Source organism: Colletes latitarsis, chromosome 7, assembly GCF_051014445.1.
Source record: "Colletes latitarsis isolate SP2378_abdomen chromosome 7, iyColLati1, whole genome shotgun sequence".
NCBI lineage: Eukaryota > Metazoa > Arthropoda > Insecta > Hymenoptera > Colletidae > Colletes > Colletes latitarsis.
Window position 1 is genome coordinate 10,311,403 of NC_135140.1, and position 25,915 is coordinate 10,337,317.

Genomic DNA, 25,915 nt, shown 5'->3' on the forward strand with positions numbered 1-25,915 from the left:
AGAGTTTGTAAAACTGTATAAATTGATAAAATCGATTAATTTCTACTCTTTAAAACGAAGAAGAAATAAATAGTTAATAATGATTATGTGATTTTATATATATTTTGCAAATAATGGATTTAAATTAAGGATATTATTTTATTCTTTATTATAGATTAATATTAAATGCCTTTATTTTAAAAATACAGGATTTTATTAGTTTGTGCAATTTATTTATAACTTCTGATAAAATAAGACTATCCTAATAAAATTTACTGAAAACTATTATTAAATTTATAATTATAGTACACCAATGTAAATATTTATTACATATTTATTTATTTTTTATGTACTTGAAAGTAAATTATTCATTTTTATCAACGTATTTTTCTTTGCTTCATCACACAAATATTTGGTGTAATTGTAAAATTTTATTTTACACACGCAAATATATTATTTTTTTAAGTCTTAAATACGTACATATAAGGGTGGGTCATTTAAAAATGAGAATATTTAACTAATCTACATTCCGTATGGATACATGAAAAAAACACGAATGTTCAAAGAAGTAGACATAGAAATAAGAAAACAATATTTTCCAGTTATTTATTTTCACGATTTCAAGATCATGTGTATTATTTTTAAGAATAGTTTAAAGGAATAATTGTTCTATTTTCAACTTGTTATTTTAATTTCATGTTAATTTTTACGTGCATATTTCAAGGTTTATTCAACTGAATATATCCACTCATTTAATATGATATTCGTCTGTGATATTTTCAAACAAAAAAAACTCGGTTCAATTTTTACTATACTTATTTTGTAAATATGTATATACATAAATAATTCGTATGCCGAAAGTTGAATACTGAAAGCTCATTGCAGATTTACAAACATAGAAACTTTTCCATATTGATATTAATAACAAAAAGTGTTTTAAATTATGCTAATGTTTTGTAAATGCAGGACAGTCTGCAATAGACGAACGAAGTTTTCCATGGATAAAATTGTAATGTAATTCAAGATGGTATTACTTATAATAGCAGTCTCTACCGTGTCCTTGAGATTATTAATGCGAAATATGTAATAAACAAATTAATGTAGCAACTTACTAATTTAAATAATATCTTTTTCTCACATTTTGAAAAATTCTTGATTTTATAATCAAGTAATTCAAAAGAATGAGATATTTATATTTACTTTGTTACTAATTATAGTTTGTAATTTGTAATGTATTTATTGTGTTACTTTTACTTTATAATCCTTATATTACTATGATTTTTTACCATCAGAATATTCCTTTTAGCTTTAAAACGCAATTATTTGCCTCAATTGAAATAAGTTTTATAATTTGTAGCATCTATTGTTTACTATGTAAAATTTATTTGAGTTAAAATAAAATGTTGCTCTTGTTTTATAAAATTTGAACAAGTTGAAAACACGTTTATTATCCATTCTTGATTTCGAATGCTGTTTGCTGTTCAATAATCACAAGCCTGGAAATTTTTTTTATGAAAAGATTTTGCTTAATTAGACGATAAATCTGATCGAAACATGGAAAAATGTATTACGCTGTTTTAAAATATTATAAAAGTAAATTGCGCGTCATTCAATTTCCGATTAAATTAAAAATATTCGTGTTTAATCGGTCGTAGCGATAAAATACCTTGACCACCAAAATTACAAGATATTGTAACCCTTGACTTTTACTTATAGCTCCATTTCAAATAGAAGATATACAAAAAGAGCGTAGAAAATGTTATATAATTAAAACACAAAATTGTGCAAAGATTTTAAAAATTGAAAACCGGAAAAACATTATGATCCGTTAATTTATTGAACAGTTGTGTATGAGGCAATAATAACAATATTTAATAAATAGGTACAACTTTAATTTTGTTTAAATAATTTAGTTTTCTTGAACATTTGTTCGTGTACAAGTAATAATATTGTGCAACAATTAACAAAATAATACATTACTTTTTATCCTACCCATTTACAATGCGCCATTAATTCTAACTTTAATAAAACATTCGTTCTTTTGGATTTATTCTTTTCACATTTGTAACAATAATAACATGTAAACCAACACGTTTACAACTTCATCAACTCATAACGACTCTTTTCTTTATTACTGAATTAATAAATAATTAAAATAATGGAACTGACTCAAGTTTATACGTATATTAAATATATATGTAACAAACCCATTATATTTACTTTGTCCATTCACCATTTTTTTACGTATTTAATATTATATTATCCTTTAGTATACAATTTGAAATAATACTACATATCTTTAAAAATAACTATTACTCGATAAGGAAATTTAAGCCTTAAAGGTCGTTGCGCGCCGGAGTATCAGGCACAGCCCGATTTATGATCGCAGAAAAATAATACTATACAATGCAATGTTCCCTCAGTTTATTAAGTTTTAACTGTAGATGATCAAGTTCTATTTGCATTGGTTTGTAAAAGTCTTTACTTCTCAACAAAACACTAGTAGCTGTGTTCAATAATACTGGATTAATGGAAGTCGGCGACGGAATGTCTATAGAAATGGAAGTATTGAAACTATTATCACCGTAACCCTCATCAATACTTTCATTCGAAGTCTTTGTCAGTGCCTTCAATTGAATTTTTAAATCCTGCAGAAAAAATTAGCTTTAGTATTATCTAACGTTTAACGGTAATAATGTATGAAATAGTTGCGAACATTACTTTATTTCTCATTAAAACCTGCTTTAGACACTCGCGTAAAGAAATATCTGTCTTATTTTTCTGGAAAAAAATTATACAATAATTATTCATTATATTTGTAGTTCTTAGATTTAAACAAAAGTATAAAATAATATTCTGTACCATATCATCTAAATCTCCCTTCGCTTGTATGCTACACAATTTATTTTCTAAACTTTTAACTTTACATTTTTCTAGTTGAAGTTTTTTAATAAGCGCGCTATTAGCTTCATGAGATAACGTTTTTGAACGCTTATTTTCGCTTATTGTATCTTGCATAGAGTTCAATTTCTTTTCGATTTCTACATTTTTTGATTTTAGGAGCTTATACTGCGCAATCATTTTTGTTAATTGCGATCGTAACTGAAAAGTTGCATCTTCTATCTGACTTTGTTCCTGTTTGGAAGAAAACAGAGAAGTCTGCAACGTTTCATTTTCAGATTTTAATTTTTGAATATCAAGTTGTGTCTTACGTAGTGTGTCGGTAGTTTGATTTTTCTCAATTTCACATTTCTGCATATTTTCTTCCATAGTTGTGATCAACATGGATTGTTTAGTTAAAGCATTTTCCATCAACATTTTAGAAAGTTCATTACCCAACAGACGCTTCTCTAATGTTTTTAGTTCTGCCTTTGTATCGCGTAGTTCATCCTCTGTTACCTCTAACTTTGTAGATACGTCCAAGGGATTAAATGGTGGAACATTATCAACTGTTTCTCTAATACTATTCGATTGTTTCTGTGTTCTCAAATTTTGTATTTCGCATTCCAAATCATGTTTTTCCTTCTGATGTTTTTGTAAAAGTTCATTATAATCCATGTTCAACTGCTTGTATTTAGCATTTATATTTACAACAGTTTGCTGCCTTTGCTGTAATATACCTTGATAAGTATCAATCTCTACTTGTAAGGTTTTTTTGCTTGCTTGTAAGCCGTGCACTTGAGACTGATACCATTTCGCAGATGCTTTTGCTGCTTCCAAATGATTATTTGTATCTGCTAGTGTATTCTGTAATTTTTGTTTTTCCTGCAGTACTATTTGCATTTCTACGTACAACTCGGTAATCTTTCCTTTAAGACCTTCATTTGCTGCAATTCTGGCATTAAGTTCAATACGTAAATTTTCCAAATCAACTCTGAGTCGTTCGTTTTCTAAATCTAATAATGCAACACGTTTTGACAATTCTATGTTGGAAACGTCAGGTGTTGATAAATGCCAAATTTGAAACTCATCGTTTAATTGCAGGGAATCTGTTGATGTAAAAGAATCTATTTCTCTTTTGAATGAATCAGATAGGTTGTCCATTGTTCCAAATTATACAAAACTATTATGTATACTTAGCATAAACCTTCCAAAAAATTTTCTTTCATTACGTGCTGCATATTATCAACAAATTGCACGACACCATAAAAAATTACGATTATACAATATTAGAAAGTATTAGTAAATTCTTGTCATCAGTTTTATTATTTGTAAATCGTATTCGCTGTGTGTACTGCATTTTCTACTTTTACTAATAAATATTAAGTACAAATATAATAAACGTATATCGGACACATACGAAATATATGACTTTAGTCACTTGTCATCTTTTATTTTTTACGGAATACGAGTGTGTATACATGTTAAAGGCACATTCAATTACAAATTTTTCATACGTTAAGTTGTAGTAAGTATAGATCTTAGAATTCATACGAGTTTCGAAAGAACGTATAAATATCACGGGGTAATGTCATAGGACCGAATATCACAAATACGCAACCACAGAATAACACCAATTACTTCTTATCATACTAAAAATCACTATCACGTCGTGAAAAAATAAATTACTGAAAGGTAACCTATCGACAAAGATAGAATAACAACCAGAGGCGACACTTCACTGTTTTTGGAGAACGAGAAATTTGTATGCGCATGTGCACGAATTGGTCAATAGGATTCGCTAGGGATGGTGTCAAACTGAACACTGAATCCTTAGTGCGCGTGTTGGCGACGTTGATGCAACGGCATTAAAGATCATTTTCAAATAAATGTTTCGCGGGCTCTGTTCTGTGGGTTGTAGGTGTAGTGATTAGTAGAGAACTTTCAGGTATAGTTATCGCGGTTGTAGTAATAAATCAAGATAATAGTGATGAATGTAGTTATATTTCTCTAGGTAACATCTGTAATAATTTTAACGTTAAATATCTAAAAAATTATTACAAAACCGGGTCCTAATTAATATTTATTAATATCTATCTGGCCTTAATATCTATCACTGAGCGAAACCTGAACAAAAAGTGAACGTTAGGTCTCGGGACTTCTTGTAAGAGCAAAGTTGTGTCGCTTAGTTAACTGATGCGCGGAAATTTTGAAATAAAGAGCTGTTTTATAATTTACGATTAGTATTTCATTACTCTCGAGGTCTCAGCTTATCAAATTACAAGGCACGATGTTAAAAATTGAAACCAATTTCAAACTAGAGAACATACATCTTCAAACCAAAAGCTCGTAACTCATTAAGGAGTAAAAATGATTTTAGTGACTCTTACATTTGGCGATGTTTGTTCTCGTTCTAACGGAGATCTCTTCTACCGGACCACGGCGTGTTGCAAGTTTTCAATGATGAATTTCGTTCTTATTCAAATGTTTTATCACGTGGGCTACAAGCTACTTTGCGTGCGATAACGTAACATTATATTATTCCATAACATGGCGCCACTGTCACGTTAGATGCAACTCCAACAGAGACGATGATCTCGGTAGCGCGCATGGTCGTTTGCCGTCTTTGGATTAAGGGTGGGTCTGATCCTTCTGCGGGAGGGGTCGTATAAACGAATACAAATACAATAAATAAAAAAGTACAGTAATATTTACACAGAACTTATTCACGTATTGTTAAATACCGTGAAGAACAACGTCGTGGATAGAAGTGGCGAAATTCAACTTTTGTGTTCGGTGTTTATTGACAGGGCAACGGTGAACAAAGCCTATCGGTGGATGGAGTTCTCTACGGTTCATGCTGTCTTTCCCTAATTCCCAGTTCCCCCCTTCGTTCGACACGATTCCCCATAAAGATTCAATCCCCTATACATACACTCTAGTCGCTCCCGTTCATGGCTGCGGCCTGGGGTGGGGGAAAACAAGCTGTATAACGACGTAAAATTTCGAAGCTTGTATGCAGGAATATGTCAAGTTTAAAAATCGGTAAGTCAGTGTTTACTTCTTCTTTTTGAACGATAAAGTAGTGAGTTATCATACTTAACGAATAGTAAGATAAGCGGCTGAATTGACTCGCGCTAGTCGTTGCCCCCTTGCATTCAACACGCTTCTACTTTGCTTTCGTAGTATGGTAGATAGTAAGGCAATGAACGTACCCTATATACGTGCTTCAAAATTTGCTAATTCTCGATCGAGATTTGCGTTAAAAGGACCGGGAAATACTTATTTAATTTTCGCGTACACACTGTATTTTTGTATTGTAAATATTTCACGATGTGCAACATCCTCGCGTGTTTTATCGAATTCTTCTGTATGACATTTACCGAATTTAGTAGAGTACAAATTGAAGTTAATGTAATATTATGTGTGTAAAACATTCTTTGTTTTCTTCTTTTATGTAAGCTTACCAGGTATTTTTCTTAATTAAATAAATTATCGAATGATATTTTACGTTTGTTTGTTTCATAGGTGTGTTTGTTTTTAATAATTTTACTTATTGCAGTTGTTGGTAAAATATAATGCAAGATGCTTAATTTTTAGCTCGTGTAATAATGTATTAAAGTCACATATTTTATTATTTGTAATTTCTTGAATACTTTTGTTAATAATATGACAAAGACTGGATATACTTTCCAAGTTTTTAATTTTAATATTTGTTTTGTTGGTTAAAATACGTTCAATATTTTACAATTATTTTTATATATTTTTGTATTTTGTATTTCTTTTTTTTTTACAAATATGCATAGAATGTTACGTATACTTTGTTTTTACATGATAAATTTTGTTCAGATTCAATAAAATTAATAGTTCCTCAAAGGTCATTAACACTTTTGACTGCAATATTTCATTAATAGATTTATCGATATCTTGTCTCTGTTGAAAAATTTTTGTACTTTGATATTTTATTAACAAATAATTTTTATCAACTTTCTTTGATCCAAACATTGACATTTATATATATTTTTTAAATGTTTTATAATTAAGATTCCAGAAATAATACAGTGATAGTTTTAAGTAATATTTTTAAAAAGTATATAGATATGTTTTTTTTTTAATAAACTTTGTTACTCGTAACTTAGTTATAACAAGAAATATTAAAAGAAATTTAGTTTAGTAACTAATCTTAGTTATTATGGTGTTTAAATAATAAATATACATGAAAATTTGGTTTCGTAATTTTAGTAGCTATAAAACTGGCATACATTAAATGCAAATAGGTATAATGCAACAGAAAATTAACTAGAGATGTAATGTAGCGTTTTTAATATTGTGGTACATCTAAGTTTCTAGATTTACAGTATTTATTATGTCAAAAGTTAATGGTTGTTATTTCATTTTCCCTGAAGTGTTGGTAATACACTTGCTTGCCCTACCCTCAAGAACGATGGACTCTGAGCAAAGAAATCAGCAGGTGTATCAACACTAAACAAAAAGCTAAAGAATGAATGCCTGCTGCACTCACGCTGCCAACACAGTACAAGCAGACTTAAGATTTATGCAAGTAGTGTGTGAGTAGCAGCTACTCACGCCACACTCAGACGTATATATCTGTTTTCGCACATGGCAGCCATGAAGCATGGTACGTTTTCTTCTTGTATGCTTTGCTTTGTATGTAAATTTGTTTCAACAGCCATTTCGGTATAGTTTCTCAAGACAGAATCAGATTGACGATATATCTTTCTTACAAAGTGTATTTCTAAATATGTAGTCCATATGAATTTTTTTGAGTATACCATGATAAATTCTGTATCAGAGAACTTAGTAACTAAAGGTAATAAGTTTTTACATTAAGCACATATGTTGTTATATGCAGTATTTTATATGATGTTTAATTTTCATTTCTGTCAACAAATTGCAGTTTGTAGCTAATATTAAACTGTTGTGCACAATGATCTGAATAAGTTTAAATGTAATATATACAAGATTATCTGCAATATGTAATACAACCAAATGGTAGATTATTCGACGTACAAAAATAAATGAAAAACACGAAACAAAAGTTATTTTTATTAAAATAAAAATAAAATAATTATCCGTAAATTTTTAACTGTAAACTATTACTGGCACATATTGTGTACAAATACAATGGATATTCTATATTTTTAATTAATTTTTGTACATAGAATCTCTTCTCAGTTGTACTGATTATTGTTGAACATCTTATATAAAATTACTGATTAAACAAATCTACTAAATTTTAAATAGAGAATATACAATTGAATGTTATACTAATAGGATAAATATAAATAAATTGTAAATATAAATATTATGTCCATTAATGTAATTTTACTTTTATACTTTACCAATAGTTTCCTGTATTGATATTACCGAAATATACCGTTCATAATAATACTTGATACTAATGTTTATTCATTTTCAAAATGTTAACTAGATCGTGAATCTTTTTATTACACATAGTAGTATTCTGACATTCTGCAAGATAACTGTTATCATCTCTTGCCTATATTTACAGGCTTATGATTAAAAACCAACAAGACTTATCAATGAGCACAACAGCTTCATGCCGTCTGTGTACTATAATGCAACAGTTATATAATATAATAGATTTTTTACAAACTATAGTTATAATTTTTTTGGATTTGAATTGTAATTATTTTTTCTTTTTTCTTTTCAAATAGAGTTTTCTTTGTACATGTGTTGTATGGTTTTAGTTTTATTTCCATTGTATGTTTAAGTAGTAAATATACATAACTTATAGATTTTGATCTTATTATTTCCCTATTGTATGGATTTAAGTGCTTCTTGCAACAATTTTAAATTTAGAAATTGCAACAATTATCTGTAAAATATTCGTTAAAAATTCTATCCTAAAAATATATCAAAGTGTGTTAAACTGCTAGTGTCTAGAGTATATAATACTCTGAAGAAAAATAATCATAATAATTTTCAGGCAAGACAAGTCAAGACGACGTATGTTATGTTGTCGCCAAATATGATTATGGAGCACAGGGTGCTCAGGAGTTAGACCTACGTAAAAATGAACGGTACTTACTCCTCGATGACTCTAAACATTGGTGGAGAGTACAAAGTGCAAGAGGCCAAGCTGGCTATGTGCCAAGTAATTATGTCAAGAAAGAAAAACCATCTCTTTTTGATAGTATCAAGAAAAAAGTCAAAAAGGGCTCTGGCTCAAAAACTCTACCATCTAGTAATTCACCTTCTAGAGCTGTGGAATCTCCTATTATGGCTAGGCGTCTACCTGCTGATCCAAGCGAAGCAATAGGTACAGCGGTTGTCAAATATAATTATCAGGCACAACAAGCAGATGAATTGTCACTTGTCAAAGGAACTAGAATCCTAATATTAGAAAAGAGCAACGATGGCTGGTGGAGAGGTCAAAGTGGCACTCAAGCAGGCTGGTTTCCGTCAAATTACACGCAAGAAGAGGGGGACGCAGACGATACTCTTCATACATACGCAATGGCTGAAAATGTTCTTGACATTGTTGTAGCACTTTATTCATTTTCTTCTAACAATGACCAAGAACTGTCCTTTGAGAAGGGTGATCGTTTAGAAATCCTTGATCGTCCACCGGCAGATCCTGAATGGTATAAAGCAAGGAATAGTCAAGGACAAATAGGTCTTGTACCACGAAATTATCTTCAAGAACTGAGCGAATATTTGACACAACCATATCGTGAACGGGGAATGACAAGTAGTGAGATTAGTACAGGAGATTCTCTTGAGAGAAGGCCAGACCCTGGCGATAGACCGCATCTTGTTGGAAAACCTTGGTATTATGGTAGTATTTCACGCTCGCAATGTGACACGCTGCTGAATCAACATGGTCATGATGGCGATTTTTTAATTAGAGATAGTGAAACAAATGTACGTACATAAATGAATATGTTATATAAATCGTTAAATAATATATTTAATTGAAATATATTAAAATAATAAGATATTCAAATTGAAACCATCAGTTTTAAATATTGTTGATTTTAGGTGGGAGATTATTCGGTATCTTTGAAAGCTCCAGGACGTAATAAGCACTTTAGGGTACACGTGGAAGGAGCATTATACTGCATTGGTCAAAGAAAATTCCATACGCTAGACCAGTTGGTAGACCATTATCAACGAGCGCCTATTTATACTAACAAGCAGGGTGAGAAGTTATACTTGGTACGCCCATTGCCGAAAGGCAACCCCAGTAGCAATGGTTGCTAGGTGAATTCGTGCCATGAGACGGTCCATGCGCTTTGAAATGTATCTCTGAGATACGCGACGCCTGCCTAGTAATATCACTATCACACATCTCGTATGTTTATACATAACAATTAACATAATTGGTGAATTCATATATTAGTGTTTCCTGATTGTTTGTCCATTTACACTGATATATAATTTATTACTCTAAGTAATTGCCACCAGCAATTCTTACCATTCATTGGAGCTTCCAAACTATTTAGCAAATAAAGCTAAAAAGCTAAGAGAGACGAATAAAACGTTTGTACGGCAGCTATATGACATTTGTCTAGTTGACACACAAGGCTTCTCTTTATATCCATATGTAATTGTAAAACACAACCGACCATGTTATTACGATTAATAATATATTTACAACTACACGTAATGTAGACTGCAAGTATAACAATGAAACAACGGTTAATTATCATGCAATTATGACCGATTAAGTGGATCTCTACTCTGAATCTATTGGTATTGAATTTTGACAAAGACTAAGTGTTCATTTGTGATTTTGTATTTATTAGAAATTTTTAAGTAAATAAACTGTATTTAAGTGTGCATCAGGTAAAATGTAGTTTTGTTCTTAATCCCTTGTTTACTATATATACAATTATTATATGCATTTTATAAAAAAAAAAAGAGATTTAACTTTTAACGCATTTTTTTTTGTTAGTATTTTTTATCGTTTAGAAAGTATTCCATTCAATAGAGAATCACAAATACCAACAAAATGTAACTCAATTAAATACGATTAAATTTTACACACGAAGAGTAATTGCAGCAGGTATAATACTCGCATAGTTGGTAACAAATATTAATCTTTATTTAACGTGTATATTATATATTCATAAATAAAAGTATTATTTTAGTTATATGAATAAGAGATTGGTGCTCCTGGGAATAAAAATTAATGGCACTAATTGCCAATAAGGTCACATATATAAACAATTGCCCTAATCTAAACATATTTTAGGTCTGCATTATTTGTTCGTAACTCCATTAAAAACTTATGCTTACTTAATCATAAGAAAGGATTGTTCGAATTTCTTGTCATGTTGCTCAAGCCAGAATCAACCTAAAAAAAACTAGTATGTGTTTAAATGTATTTAAAAAAAAATTAAAAAAAAATAACATTCAATAAGTATGTACCATAAAAGGATTTGCATGATATGCTGGAAGAGTGGGTTGCCATACTTTGTTTGTCATTAACTGACTAAACTGTATTACATCTCTGTTGCCAGATGGTCCAATACCTACCCATTGAGGGTCTAAAATATTAATACTGTTTTAATTTATTTTGAAGTTTTAATATACCGTAATTTACGCTACCGAAATGGAAACTTACCATTATTTATAGGAAACTGTACTGGCTTAAATGGATTAATAGGATTACATAGAGAGGTATCGATTGACTGCATATTATTATTGACTACGTTGGCCGATGGTTGCCATATATCACTAGTTGCAAAAGGATTTGAAATTACGTGCGTAGTTTGATTCCCTACACTCCAAATTGAATTCGAAGCTAAAACAAACAATAAAATAATTTTCTAATGCTAAAAGTAAACTAGTAACAAATTATGTATGTACCATTATTAGCATTCCATGTAGACGTATTTATTGTTGGGGTTTCATCTTTCAGTTGCGTTTGTTTCATTAAAGAGTCTAAGTCCTTCAGTGCCGCATAACGATCTTCCGATGGTGGCATATATGCTCCATTTATGTTAGTTGTATTCATAGAATTTCCAGTAGTCTGATTAAATGGACTTAACGATTCAGCATCTAAATGAAAAGAAAAGTGTTTGTATTAGAATTATTGTATTAATCTATATAGAAAAGAGTAAAATAATTTTCTCAATTTACTTGAGTTTTTTGGACTATTAAAAATAGGATTGTTGTCAAAATTGGCAAAAAATGGCTGAGGTACAATCGGTTGACTGAGTTTGTTTGTAGGCGTTGTAGTAGCAATAAATGGATCAGGAACTTTGCTGAAATCAGCTACAAAATCTGTCGAAAAATTATTAGAATTAACCGACTCAGAATTGTTTATTTTCTGAGTTGAAATAGGAGACAAAGTAGAAATCCCAGAATGTGGAACCCTTGGAATGTTTGTTTGATTTGATAATTGTGACTTTTGATTTGCCATGGACGGATCCAAATAGTATCTCTTAAGTTCGTATTTTGCACTCATTAGATCTTTCATCTTTTGTTCATCTTTTGTGTCTAAAGTCTGAGAGGAATTTGGATTCATCAAGCCTAACCATATCCTCCTGCAGTATTCGTTACCACGTTCCCTTATAAAATCTATTTCCTCTTGTGTAAATGTTGCCATAGAAATAGATTTTACTCTATGTGGTGGTGTCAAGCCCCGCCTGCAATTTTAAACAAAACTAGCGATAGAAACATTTATTTTGCCTTCAATTAATAAAACCTTCCATGTTATTCAATATTAATCAATCGTTTATCTTTATTTTTCATTTTATCTTTACCAAAACAATTATTACAAAAGTACTTGATAAAAAATTATTTAAAATTTTATACATAAAAATTTCATTAACATTTTATTTTTACATATTGTCTTTTGTGTAAGGAAACAATACGCGTAGAATGCATGATTAAATAGTCTTTAGTTTCTTTTATTTAAAGGATTCAACTATTTTATTAAAGTTGGTCTTCTAATAGTTTGTATCATGTTTCAAAAAATTATTGTTATTAATTACATTTTTGTGTTGTAATCAACAAAAAGGATATCAATGTGAAAATCTTACAGAATCTCTTGTATTTTGTTATACAATTTGTATAATACATATATCAAAAATTGATCATTTTTTTGATTAATTATAAAAAAACATTAATTAAATGAACAGGTAATTTGGAATTAAAAAATATTTCCTGTTAACATTTATATATTGAACATTGTATGATTCTTTCTATATTCAATATGCATAACTACATAGCAATCAAGGCAATTACTTTGTAAACTTTGGAACACAACTACTGATTTTCTTCGTTACACGTGAATACAACATTTTGATCATTGATAACAATAACTATACACATAGAAAACACTGATACAGATAGTGTGTATTAACTTCCTGACTCCGAATACGAACGTATTAAAATGAGTCATAATATTTTCTGCGAATCAATAATAAAATACGTTCGTAGCACGTGTATCGACAGAATTTAATTATTCGTTGCTACGAACGATAATATTTTATTTCTTATTAACAACGAAATAGCCTGTAGACGAAACATTGACATTTGGTTAACGTTTCATCTTCAACCTCTGATCGTTAAAAATCGCGTAAGGGAATTACAATGCCAGTCTCACTTGTGGCACGAAGAATATGATAAGTAAAGTAATCGTTACGTCGATTTCGACGATGAAGACTTGGACACTTTGTTGGCTTCTTACAGGTAACGAGTACTTACAATATACCAGAACAAGAGGTACAGACGAATGAACCGATTGTCATGTTGACGTAAGTTGGGCCTCGCTGATGGCAGTCGAAACATTCTTTGTTACCGGGTTGCGAGACCAGCTCGCGTAATATTTTTAAATTTTTCTCGTCTTGCTTTCTCTTCGCGGACGCCATTATATACGAAGATAATTTGTAATTCTAAACGGAACAGAGACGGGACTTCTTTCGCGGTCTGCTTGCGGAACTGACTCAATTTTCTGTCACGATAGTCGTGCGTGTTCCGTAACACATTCTAAATATGTTTCACGAGAAAACGGATCAAACACAGACCACGTTCGCAATACTATTTAAGGTAGACTTTCATTCGTTGGCGACGTATTTTTACATTAGAACACGCAAGTTCATTCGTTGGTTAGAGGCTAACCGTTAGCCTCCGTCGATTGAAAAGACGGATGCAGAGCTTTGTTTAAAATTGCAAATCAAAATGAAAATCGTACGAAGATGGCTTTAGTTATTGTTGGCCATCAATCGATTTAAGTTTTTTTATTTGATCAAACGATTAAAATAATTAATCGTCGAAACATTAACGACTAAATTAATTAATCGATGAAATCAATCATCGATCGTTGATTAAAGGAACTAATCGTTGAAGAATCGACGATTGAATTAATCGATCGATAAAAGTAATCGTCAATTAATAGTTGTTGACTTTCAAATGCAATTTTTTGTCTAACGCTGGCAATTAATTTTGTGTCGCTGTAAAATTATATAAACGAATAAACAAATATAGACTGTGAAATGCTTATAGATTGTTTAAAAATTGGGTCGCTTTAAATATCCGACGGAAGACATATGCGCACTCGATTTAAAAAAAAAAAGAATTTATAAAAGGTGATTATTCCGAAAAATTTAGTTACGACGCGCTGCCGATGGGCTTCCGCTATTTATTTTGATCGTGTGTAATTATAAAATCGTGGCGTATTCTTTAAATTCATTGATAAAGAAAGAAAAGTCTGCTTTTGGTAAGTTTAAAATTGGTTGGTAATATTTCTGTTAGAAGTAGACTTTTCATTTCTATTTATAAATTGGAGATTATGCATAAGCTTTTTCGTGCCAATTACATAGTTGATTTGGTTGCAGTATGAGCAAAACAATTGTTGGATGTTGGACAGCCAAGGTTAATATGTATACATGTATGATACATATATTAAAAAAACAGTTTTTACTATTTCAGTTACCATCTTCAAACGTGTTTATTTCGTATTGTATCGAAAAGTGTAATATAGGTGTTTAAAAGTTTCTGTTTTGCTTCGTTGCAGTTCCAATTTTACAAAAGAAAACAATGTTATTGATATTTAAAAAACGGACGAAAATAATTCTTGTCATATGATTATGTATATTGTCAAATAATAGAATCAATTCGAAGGAAGGTCATAATTGTCTTAAATAAGATGACGTCTGTTGAAACAGCAACCACAAATACACAGAGGTTTATTAGAATTTTTTATATTTTCCAAGAAAAATTCTGGATTAAGACACAAATAATTGCTTTTAATCCTAATATTCTTATTATTGTTTCGTTTTACAGATTTTCCCAAATCAGAAATGCACGCCATGGTAGTATTATCGATTTAGATATCGATATGTTTCTTAAAATTTCAAATTACGAAGATACAGTGAGACAACTTGATATTTATTATGGAATTGGTACGAATATTAATTTTGGTATATCAAGATCAAATATATAAAATTATCAAGTATATTGATATTACATTATTTTTAGTTAAAAGGCAATTGTTACGTTACCAGAGTTGCATAACAGGTTTGTTTCCACAAATTTCAAACGATGAAGTAGTGGGAAGCGTACGAGAAAGTATTTACTGCGCTGCTGCTATTTGGAGTTTGTACCAAGCATACAGGTAGTTACCTGAATGAAAAATATTTTATTATTAATTATTGTACATAATGTATTATATTGTTCTTTCAGACGTATAGATGACGATCGCGGAAAATCGTATGAACTTGGGCAATCAGCTGTAAAATGCATGCGTGGAATTTTGGAATGCTGGGTAAAACAATCTGCTAGAATAGAATTATTTAAACGCAACCAATGCAATCGCTTTGCTCTGCATTGCAAATTCCATTTATATACTGGTGATGAGATTATTAACGATGCTGTCTATAATCACTTACAAGTAATTATAATAACGTGTATTAAAAAATTTGTTATATATGAGTCCATGGAGAATACGAAAGATTTCTTTCTGAAACAATTACAGATATTAATCCTATAATAGACTACTGTATATGTTTAGAGTATGTATTTGCATTATTTTATATTTTTTCTAGATCGATATTGTTTCTCTTTACTTGATATTCTTGGTACAAATGATTTCTTCTGGATTACAAATTATATATACTCAAGATGAGGTAGCATTTATACAAAATCTTGTATATTATGTGGAAAGAGCATATCGTACACCAGATTATGGCATGTGGGAACGTGGTAGTCGATACAACGATGGTACGCCCGAAATACATGCAAGTTCAATTGGTATAGCCAAAAGCGCTCTCGAAGCTATCAATGGATGTAATTTATTTGGAGAAAAAGGAGCCTCCTGGTCAGTTATATACGTTGATATCGACGCTCATAATCGAAATCGTAGTATTTTCGAAACGATGCTTCCAAGAGAATCCAGCTCTAAGGTAGAGAGTATTCTTAGGAAGATATCTTCGATGTTTGTGAAAATGTACTTGTTAGAGTCGAAATTACAAACATATTATCTATTTTTAGAGTGTAGACACAGCTTTATTGTCAACAATATCTTTTCCGGCATTTGCCACTCACGAAGAAGTATTGTACAATGAGACAAAGGCAAACATAGTCCGAAGATTAAAAGGCAATTATGGTTTTAAGAGATTTGGAAGGGATGGATATAAAACAGTCTTAGAAATCAAAGATCGACGTTATTACAAATCTGGTGAAATCAAGGTCTCTGATGTATTTGATTGTTAGTACGTTATTTTTGCAAACTCACTTAAATAAATTCGTTACATTTGTAATCCTGTTCCATATAATCACCCCAACATTTTGTATCGATAATGACTTAATACAGAAACTGTTGCTATAGGAATTCGATAATGTGGAATGCGAGTGGCCGCTATTTTACATCTTTATGATCATAGATGGTGTTTTTAAAACCTTACCGGAACAAGTAGAAGAATATCAGAATTTACTGAAAGAACGAATACATAAAGATGCCAATGGAGGTATATCGATCGAAAATTACTTTAAGTTTAATAATGCGAGATACAATTATATTTCTATGATTAAATAGATCCCGTAATACCTATGTATTACTATGTGCCCGAGGAGAACTTGGAAGCAGAAAGAAATGATCCCGGTAGTACCTTTCGATTAGCAAGCAACGAAGGAAGAGGACGGAGAGGTTCTGCGGACACCGAGTCGGCTCCCATATATTTATGGAATCAAGCAATGTTCGTAATTGCACAGTTACTTACTGCTGGCCTGTTACATATCAACGAATTAGATCCAATTAGGCGATACCTTCCTTCGTACAATAGGCCACGAAAAGCTGGAAGGTATTCCGCTTTTCAAGTAAGCAAAAACATATTTTTTCAAATTTTATTAAATTAATTATTTGTACAAATTATTTTGGATATATTTATCCCATACAGGCTAAACCCAGTATTGTAAGTAAATGATAATATATGTATGTATAGTAGAATACAGTTTGCATTAATGTTGTTTTAGCATTTGATAATTAGATCGATTGATCGATACTTGATAATGCATACATATTCGAAGCTTCTAAGTGAAATAAATTATATACATGCTTAGTAATGTTTTGTATTGATTTTATTTTAGTATTTGAGTAACTAATTCCTTCTGTATCAAATTGGTAATATTTATTGCGTAATATGTGCATATTCGAAACTTTTCAATAATAAATAGAGCATGAAGCTTGAATCAAGGCATGGTTTATTTTGCTCTTTTCTTACAATGCTTGTTGGAACTATCTTACCTTTCGTTTTCAATGATTACTTTTTACAATCGTATAACGTATGATTTCTTGTCAAAAGATTTGTTTCTTAATATTTTTGATTTTATCTTGTTTGTTAATAATTTCAGTAATATTTTTTACAATTATACTTTTTATATTAATATGTTATAATAATGCATGATTTATCTATTACAACATTTCTGTATATCAGGGTACTCATACTGATCTTGTAGTACAAATTGTTCTTATTGCCGAGTCTATGCGATTACAAGCTATGATGGCAACGTACGGTATACAAACACAGACACCGCACGAAGTGGAACCTGTTCAAATATTATCGTCTATGCAACTAGTAAAAGTGTATGAAAAATTAGGAGTCAATAGCAAATTAAATCTACAAGGTCGACCAGCTAGACCAATTGGGTCTCTTGGTACAAGCAAGGTACGTTTAATACACGATAAAAGACATTTAAGGACTTTTAAGACGTCAAAGAAAAGTTCAAAATTATTTTTTGCAGGTTTATAGAGTATGCGGCATGACGGTACTCTGTTATCCCCTGATATTTGAAGTATCAGAATTTTACTTGTACAGAGATATGGCTCTATTAATCGATGATATTAAAACGGAGCTTCAGTTTGTGGGCAAATATTGGCGACTTTCAGGTCGGCCTACCGTATGTCTTTTAATACGAGAAGAACATATGAGGTATTTATGAATTTGTAGTACTTACAGCTTCAACCAATGTATCGTGTATAAATCGATAAGATTTCTTTCTACTTCAGAGATCCACAATTTAAAGAAATGCTTGATCTCTTTGCAATGTTAAAGAAAGGCTATTGCGATAAAACGAAAGTACGAATAGGTCGACTGCAAAATTTAATTTCCTCTTCGTGTATTGGTAATTTAATATTTATTGACATTTTCGATCGTCGTTTACTAAATGTTAACAATCTATTTTTATTACATAGAACACTTGGATTTTATAAATACCGTAGACACGGATCTTGAACTTGCCCAGTTTAAACAGTTAGAACACGATTATATTGGATACCAAAGTCTCACAGACGTTCCTAAGGCTCTAACTTATGCGGAGAATATAAAAGACTATTCTGTAAGTCTTTACAAATAAGAAACTATTTACATTTTTTATTCGCCTTGATTATTTCGTATTTTAGCATTTTATGAACGAAGAGCTGTATAATATATTAAGTGAAATTCGTAATAATAAAAGTCTTTATACCTTGTGCCAACTTTATGGCATTTTGTTAAAACGAGAAGGTATCAATTACGAAATTAATGGAATGACAGGTATTACTATTTTATGGATTTAAAAATAATATATTTGGGGGTATATTATTTTACCATTCGTTCCATTTATTACTTAATTTTAGTTGGCGATCATTTAAGGTCATTATATCAACAAGCTGGCTGTCTCAGATATTGGATGGTTGTCCGATATTGTAGCAGTTTATTAAATCATACTGTTGACAGTATCAGCCCTTTTATAACAGGTGTTCTTGTTAAAGGAAAACAGGTAGTCTTTAATCGTATATTTATAAAAACATTTATAGTATTTAACTAGCACTGAACATCTTATTCGTCGCTAATAATAGATAACAGTTGGAGTAATTGGACACGAAGAAACAGTGTTCGATAAACCGATGACACCAACAGAAATTCAATCAGTCATGTATTCTACAATTCAACCACATAACGTGGTACAAGCTGTACTTCAACAAGAGGTTTTATTATACTGCGGTAGACTCATTGGAAGGAATCCAGAAATGTTTAGAGGAATATTAAAAATTCGTATTGGGTATATATTGAAATCTATATCATGAACATACGTTCAAGAAAGATGTTTTTCGTTATTATTACTAAACATCGTTCGTGTTCACAGATGGGTTTTAGAAGCAATAAAAATTTATTTGCAAATGTTCGTAAAAAATGCTAAACCAATCGAGAATTACAGTCCTTACGAAATTCGCAAATTCCTAATCAAAGTATTAACGGTTAAAGATTGGGCTAATGCTAAATGGTATAGTAATTTTTAATTTTTCATTTAACGTTTAGCGATTCGTTGATTTTACGTAAATTAATATATGCTATCTATCTAACAGCCTTACAGTTTTGGGACGCAGAAAAATCGAAGGTTGCTTATGCAGAGTGCCTGCACATTTTTATAATCACGTATGGGAAGTACTGATACGTTGTCCAGGTGGTATCAGTGTTAATGATCAAGAATTGTCTCAAAAACCCACTCTTTTCAATATGACTCGTTCGGAAATTACATTTGCTTTGCTCGTGGAATCATTACTTCATCACATACAATTGCCAGAATATCGTCAAATTATTGTAGAGGTATTTTTTTAAATGCGTTTATTTAACAAATACCATTTTATAAAATATTGTTAAAACTACAATATCGTATAATGTTCTCAGTATTGGATAAGTGCACTTTACGACATAGTTCAATTACTATAATATTTTCATTTTTACAGCTACTCACAATAGTATCAACAATTTTACTTCGAAATCCGGAGTTGAGTTTTCAGAAACAATTGAATCTTAACAAACTTGTTGAAGATAGTTTCCAAATGTATTGCAAGGTAAATATGCTTAACGTCATAAATTTATTATATTTAAATGAATCGTTATAGAACAATTAGTTCTTTCAGGATCATGATCTGGAGAAAACTACCGATAAATCAGCATTCTTTTCTGCTGATTATTCATTAACAACAGGGTACCTTGCCCGGGCAGTAGTTAATAATGTGCTAACCGGAGGATCTTTTTCAACTAATCGTGATATCAACGATGCAATTGAAAATAGAGAAACATGCAAAATTACATAGTTGTATAAAATAGGTCTCGATAAAAATAGAATATATATTGTTTGTAAATGCATTGAACAAAATTATATGTACGTAACTATGTTATTATATTTTCTGAATATATGTATATTTCTTAAATAAAAAAGGATGGACCTTTGTCGAAAAATTTATATTTATGTACCCATTACAGTACACAATCATACATTAGAAAATATATTTTTGTAATATTTATAGTATTATAATACATTCTACAGAAAATTAAATGAAATTTTACACGGCTGTACAAATTTAATCACGTTCGTGAAAATCACCTTTTGGCAAAATTTGTGTCCATTGCTCGTCCGGATCGTTGTATGTTATTCATATTAGCCTTAATTCTAGATGCAATAGTACCTACCTCCGCAGCAGCTGCTAAGTGCTTTCTAACAAAATCTTGATTATATTCTTTACCACTGTCTATTTCTTTCTTTTCTTCTTCGTTATATTTTTTAACATTTTTCTCTCTTTCTATATCTCTCCATGTTGCATTCGCTATCATTTCTTGTCTACGTCTTTCCTTCTCTTCCTCCGTGAGATGTTTCTTCTTAGAATTCCACCTATCTTTGTTCTTATTTTTATCCTTATGCTTTTCTTGGGTTATTTCAGAAGATTTAAGATTACTAGTTTCCTTATAATCTAATTTATGCGAAGCACGCACGTCTTCAACATTACTTCTATTGTGATATCTACTTTTATGAGAATTATTTTCTCTATCTCGAGACATTCTCGAATGAAAATCTCTGTCTTTATTCCTGTCAAAATCTTTTCTTTCTACTCTACTCTTCTTTTTGTAAATTAAACTGTCGCTCTTTTCTCTGCTCGAACTATGATTTCTGGCACGTTTCTCGTGAGCCTCTTGCCTTCTGTCTTCCATCTTATCAGCTCTTTCTATATATTTTTCTTTATGTTTTTTAGTTCTAGCGCTATCTTCTTTGCTTTTACTTCCCTTTTTTTGTTTATACTTTTCTACACTTTCATCGCTCGAACTTTCATCACTGCTGCTTTCGCATTCGCTACTAGAATTATCGCTTTCGCTTTTCAATTTTTTCTTTCGTTTATGTTTAACCTTCTTCATTGACTTTATTAAGTCCTTATTATTAATTTTGTCTTTTAACTGTTTATATTTAGCAGTTAACAACATATCTAATTGCGTTTCGTCATCGCTATCTACATTTTGTCGATGTTTTTTCTTCCTTTTCTGTCTTTTCTCAGATTTGTCCTTTTTCGACTGTTGTTCCAACTAACCAATAATGAATTAATCATTAAACAAATAAAAAGATTTGTTAACAATTCAAATTGATAGTTATTCATTTATTCACTATATGAATAGAACCCATTTCATATACAAAAACTTATAACAGCGAAGAAAGAACATAGACAGAAGTGAAAGAATAAACTTCCATAGACAAATATACACGGTGTTCGGTCATCCCTGGGAAAAACTTAGAGGCGAAAATAAGACGAAAATCAAGAATATCAATTTCTTGACTGAGGTTTCATTAAAAAGTTATTAAAAAATTTCAAATCATTCTGAAAAAATTAGTTTTGGTTGCGGGGTTCAATTACAATCATTTTTGGTGAATAGACACACCCCTGAAATCCTATCCACTTTCGAGAAAAAAATTCGAGTAGGTACTGAAACTTTTAGACGAAATTAAAAAATTTCAAATCGTTCTGGAAAAATTATATTCGGTTACGGGGGTCAATTACAATCATTTTTGGTCATTAGACATACCCTTGTAATCCTAACCATTTTCGAGAAAAAAATTCCTTACTGAAAATATAATTTCTGACCAGAAATGTTACTCCAAAATTTCATGCGAATCTTTAAAATGTCATAACTCCTGAACGGACTGGACGATTTTAATGTTTAAAAAAGCAAACTACGCGTATTTTGATGGAGAATATGTGGAAATTTCAAAAATATTGGAAAAGTTGCTCCTTGAACCCGTAAAATACGAAAAACCCCATAAAAATGGTCCAATTTTCAAACAGTCATAATTCCTACAGTAGTGAATATATTTCAATGAAACTTTTTTCTGAAGTAGAGCTCATGGGTACCTACAAAAAAGTATTAGACAACTTTTCTATAGGGCGTCAAACAAAATTACTAAAAATAAAAAACGAATTTTTAAGAAAAATCGACAGGGGGTAGCTGCCTTAATTTTTCGGCGAAATTAAAAAATTTCAAATCGTTCTGGAAAAATTATTTTTTGTTGCGGGGGTCAATTATAATCATTTTTGGTGAATAGACATACCCCCGAAATCCTACCCGCTTTCTAGAAAAAAATTCAGTACGGGCGGAACTTTAAACATTAATAACTTTTTAACAAAGCCTCCATCAACAAATTACTATTCTTGATTTTCTTCTTATCTTGGCTTTTAGAATCTCTCATTAAAGTGTTTCCTAGGGGTGGCCAAACACCCTATATAGATTAAAAAAAAAAACAACCTTGTTGGTTCGAAAGGGACTTTAAAATGGATAGGGGCAATAACCTAAAGATATTTTACTAAATCATTGATTATTTTGTACAAAAAACACATTTACAAGGATATTCACTTACCAGCTGTCTTAACTGCTTCAATTTGACAGGATTTTTCAGCAACTGATTCCTCGTTTCCATCTCTTTCTTTTTTATAGCGTACAAAGGATCTTCTTGCATCTTTCTTGCCAGGTCAACTTGTTCGTTACCAGAAAAGAAACGTAACGAAGGTGGAATACATTCTGAAATTATAAACAAGTCACATATAAAATTACATTAAAGGTGCAAATAGGGCCAAGAAGATTCTATGCCTCCATAGAGTAAGACAAAAATGAAAAATGGTAAATTTACATTGAAGGATTTGCTTTGAAGCATAATGTATTAATCGTAATTATGATTTTACAAAGTTTGAGATTCATAGTATAAAAACAAATTAAAATGTTATTTTTGTTAATATTTACTTAATAATTTCTGCTTTGATTTAAAAAATAATTATTTCAACTTTTTGAAGGCAATCAACTTATTTAAGGAATCAATATTGCTAACATTTGAACAAAATCTTTCAGAGGTAATTGGCGTTGCTAGTGTGTAAATATTTCATTACAAATTCCATAATTCTCAAAGACATAGTTTTCCATATTATATATTTCTTTTTAACCTAAAACCTTAAAATTTATAAAACCTCAAATTTATTTAAGTATATATAAAATAAGAATTTCTAGTCACAACATTATATATATACATAAAATTTATAACATAAAATACCATGTTCAACATGATTTCTCGGTACATGATTCACTTCAGTATCCTTTTCTGACTGAACCATTTGCTCAAAAGATTTATCGATTGGTCGTCCAAGTAAATATTCTTCTCTGTTGACTGATTGATTTGGTCCTTTGTACATCCAATCCAACTTCTTGTCATCCTTTTTCTCAATTACGCCCTGGTCCTCTGCATACTTTTTCATATCCTCCCTGTCCTTTTCCATTTCTATTTCTTTCTTCAATTCAGCTATCTTTTTCTTTTCTTGATTTTGTTGTTGTTCTGCTTTCCAAACTTTCTCTATATTTTTCATAGTAGATGGGTGCCATGATTTTTTCAAATTCTGCTTTAACAAATTATTCACTTTTTTAAATAAACGCTCTATACAGCATATACGTAACACTCATTCACACAACGAAATATTTAAATTATTACTTAACATACCAAATCACCTCCACCCATTTTGGTCACGAATGTGTAACGAAATTAATTGTATTATTACACCATTTCAATTAATGTACTTTATAAAATATTTCCTTGATATATATACAAAAACAATAACGATTTTTACTATAAATTATTCGAGGATACCGCATACACAAATAAATAATAACTAATCATAGATCAGTGTGATCAGCATAGATATGTAAACTATCGTACTCCCAGAGTTTTGTGGCGCCTCTATAGTCCAGTAGCTAAAGCTACAGCGGACCATCCATGGGGACAGAACTAACAAAAGTACCTCTGATGGGAAAAAGAGAGACGTAAAAGAGAAAATAAGGCGGTGTTTTTGGTTTAAATTTGTTTTTAAATATACAATTGATCAGTTCGAATAGAATCTCGCGTAAGCCTTTTATATTGTTACGCTATCGCGTGAACTTAGGTTTAATACACATAGTGTTGCAACGGGAATTGATTGGAACTCCATTAATTACGTATCTTAAATCCGCGTTGGCACATAGCTGCGAAACACCAGGGTTTTGGAAAGCCGATGACGGTTTTCTACAAATTATTATTAAAAATGTAGCGTTCTCGCTCGCCCTTGCATGGCCTACCTGAAAGACGTGTTAAAAGTAACCACAATTTTAGTAGGGCAGCGCCGCCTGTCCTGTAATACGAAAACTAAATAAAATGGCAGGAAATTCAAAAACTTGCATAGACAAGGTATAAAATAGATCAAAGTTTATCGTTTCGTGAATAATATAAATATTATTCTACGCCATTTTACATGCAATTAAATGTTATCTAACAGTCAATTGCATAAAAAATAGCTGTAAAAGCGATACGCTATCACGACCTGCACTCTTTGACATTGCATGGGCAATCAATTTGTTTATCTTTGACACCAGTCATACCCTGAATTTACGCACTAATTAGTTCCCGAATAACTGATGTAAGTCGAGGTAAACATAATGCAGATGTGTATATACAGATTTAGTGTTAGATTAAAAGATAGGTTTTTCATTTTTTGATAAAAGCAATTAAAGAAGTAAAGTTTAGTGAATAGTTATATTTATAGTGATAAAATATATATAATGAAGCACGTAAACACAAATATGATTATCAAGTGCAAAACGATCTTATGTTGAGAAAACGTGAGTAAGCGTATAACCGTCTCGTATGAACAGTGCCGTTCCTGTGTTCTTCGTTGCCCTTTCTACTTTAATATCATTTAATTAAGAATTTGATGTGCAATTTTATATTTACATACACATAGTTTGAAACGGTATCGTGTAAAGGATATATTTGTTGATTTTTATTTTCGTACGATGTACCAATCAAAGCAGTCGTTTTGACACATTGACATCCGATTGGGAAAATTTTTCTTATTGTGTCATGCAAGCTTGTATAATTAAAAACACAATAAGTGTGTTTATATTAACTGCATACGAGCGAAAATTAAATACAATATCAATGGACACCCAGTAGGATTCAATTTTTGAAGAATATGCATATTTAAGATTGCTTACGTTGCTTCTATAAATTTTTCCAGTCTTTCTCGAACTTCTATCAAGTTCGTAAGATTCTCTACTTGCATTCAAGAGAAGCAGTTATTTATAAAGTTATAATAAACAATCAGCGATTGTCCCTAGTTCCTCGTTAGGAACAGCCCTACATATGAATCTTCATGCGAATATCGCATTGAAATTTAAATATTAATTAATTAATATAATATTGATAATTAAGAATGTACGATGTATATACTTTTATAAACGAT

At 30.7% G+C, this 25,915-nt stretch overlaps 5 protein-coding genes across 7 annotated transcripts; 2 read left to right on the top strand and 3 right to left on the bottom strand.

Annotated features, from left to right (window-relative positions):
• Positions 1–1,862: 1,862 nt before the first annotated feature.
• LOC143343788 (uncharacterized) lies at positions 1,863–4,586 on the bottom strand. Its single transcript, XM_076769027.1, has 3 exons — positions 2,842–4,586; positions 2,701–2,760; positions 1,863–2,627 (listed from the first exon to the last, which is right to left on the bottom strand). Exons 1-3 carry the CDS (start codon positions 4,021–4,023, stop codon positions 2,379–2,381), a joined length of 1,491 nt encoding a protein of 496 aa, XP_076625142.1. The 5' UTR covers positions 4,024–4,586; the 3' UTR covers positions 1,863–2,378.
• Positions 4,587–5,431: 845 nt separating this feature from the next.
• Positions 5,432–10,900, top strand: Dock (SH2/SH3 adaptor protein dock). Of its 3 annotated transcripts, XM_076770037.1 has the most exons (5): positions 5,432–5,558; positions 5,670–5,904; positions 7,266–7,498; positions 8,831–9,768; positions 9,886–10,900. In XM_076770037.1, exons 3-5 carry the CDS (start codon positions 7,480–7,482, stop codon positions 10,105–10,107), a joined length of 1,179 nt encoding a protein of 392 aa, XP_076626152.1. In that variant the 5' UTR covers positions 5,432–5,558; positions 5,670–5,904; positions 7,266–7,479; the 3' UTR covers positions 10,108–10,900. The 3 variants fall into 3 exon arrangements, with proteins under 3 accessions (XP_076626152.1, XP_076626153.1, XP_076626150.1); XM_076770035.1 differs by having other exon boundaries at positions 5,463–5,904; XM_076770038.1 differs by lacking the exon at positions 7,266–7,498 and having other exon boundaries at positions 5,462–5,904.
• A 28-nt stretch (positions 10,901–10,928) lies between these two features.
• On the bottom strand, positions 10,929–13,980 carry Drongo (Arf GTPase activating protein drongo). The gene is made up of 6 exons (XM_076770034.1): positions 13,564–13,980; positions 11,992–12,500; positions 11,719–11,910; positions 11,474–11,653; positions 11,278–11,396; positions 10,929–11,203 (listed from the first exon to the last, which is right to left on the bottom strand). The coding sequence occupies exons 1-6, from the start codon at positions 13,725–13,727 to the stop codon at positions 11,150–11,152; spliced, it is 1,218 nt and encodes a 405-aa protein (XP_076626149.1). The 5' UTR covers positions 13,728–13,980; the 3' UTR covers positions 10,929–11,149.
• A 456-nt stretch (positions 13,981–14,436) lies between these two features.
• Positions 14,437–20,579, top strand: LOC143344206 (putative phosphorylase b kinase regulatory subunit beta). Its single transcript, XM_076770039.1, is given in 23 exon segments — positions 14,437–14,575; positions 14,873–15,042; positions 15,142–15,260; positions 15,337–15,472; positions 15,541–15,748; positions 15,903–16,259; positions 16,348–16,545; positions 16,685–16,823; positions 16,892–16,917; positions 16,988–17,023; positions 17,026–17,172; positions 17,253–17,267; positions 17,790–18,020; positions 18,097–18,284; positions 18,362–18,477; positions 18,548–18,690; positions 18,755–18,887; positions 18,971–19,113; positions 19,193–19,395; positions 19,480–19,617; positions 19,700–19,940; positions 20,081–20,188; positions 20,258–20,579. Coding segments are annotated over 22 exon segments (3,240 nt in total). The 5' UTR covers positions 14,437–14,575; positions 14,873–15,004; the 3' UTR covers positions 20,435–20,579.
• Positions 20,580–20,597: 18 nt separating this feature from the next.
• On the bottom strand, positions 20,598–24,319 carry LOC143344203 (uncharacterized). Its single transcript, XM_076770033.1, has 4 exons — positions 24,142–24,319; positions 23,701–24,040; positions 23,017–23,177; positions 20,598–21,692 (listed from the first exon to the last, which is right to left on the bottom strand). The coding sequence occupies exons 1-4, from the start codon at positions 24,157–24,159 to the stop codon at positions 20,721–20,723; spliced, it is 1,491 nt and encodes a 496-aa protein (XP_076626148.1). The 5' UTR covers positions 24,160–24,319; the 3' UTR covers positions 20,598–20,720.
• Between the last annotated feature and the right edge of the window lie 1,596 nt (positions 24,320–25,915).

Excerpts from the sequence above, each read along its gene's own strand:
- LOC143343788 (XM_076769027.1), bottom strand. The coding sequence starts at position 4,023 with ATGGACAACCTATCTGATTCATTCAAAAGAGAAATAGATTCTTTTACA. Across the intron at positions 2,761-2,841 it reads AGGGAGATTTAGATGATATG|AAAAATAAGACAGATATTTC; the intron begins GTACAGAATATT and ends ATTTTTTTCCAG. Across the intron at positions 2,628-2,700 it reads AGGTTTTAATGAGAAATAAA|GATTTAAAAATTCAATTGAA; the intron begins GTAATGTTCGCA and ends TTTTTTCTGCAG.
- Dock (XM_076770037.1), top strand. Across the intron at positions 9,769-9,885 it reads TTAGAGATAGTGAAACAAAT|GTGGGAGATTATTCGGTATC; the intron begins GTACGTACATAA and ends TGTTGATTTTAG.
- Drongo (XM_076770034.1), bottom strand. The coding sequence starts at position 13,727 with ATGGCGTCCGCGAAGAGAAAGCAAGACGAGAAAAATTTAAAAATATTA. Across the intron at positions 11,911-11,991 it reads TAATAGTCCAAAAAACTCAA|ATGCTGAATCGTTAAGTCCA; the intron begins GTAAATTGAGAA and ends CTTTTCATTTAG. Across the intron at positions 11,397-11,473 it reads ACAGTTTCCTATAAATAATG|ACCCTCAATGGGTAGGTATT; the intron begins GTAAGTTTCCAT and ends TTAATATTTTAG.
- LOC143344203 (XM_076770033.1), bottom strand. Across the intron at positions 23,178-23,700 it reads GAGAAATCATGTTGAACATG|AATGTATTCCACCTTCGTTA; the intron begins GTATTTTATGTT and ends TTATAATTTCAG. Across the intron at positions 21,693-23,016 it reads TGAAGCAGTTAAGACAGCTG|TTGGAACAACAGTCGAAAAA; the intron begins GTAAGTGAATAT and ends ATTATTGGTTAG.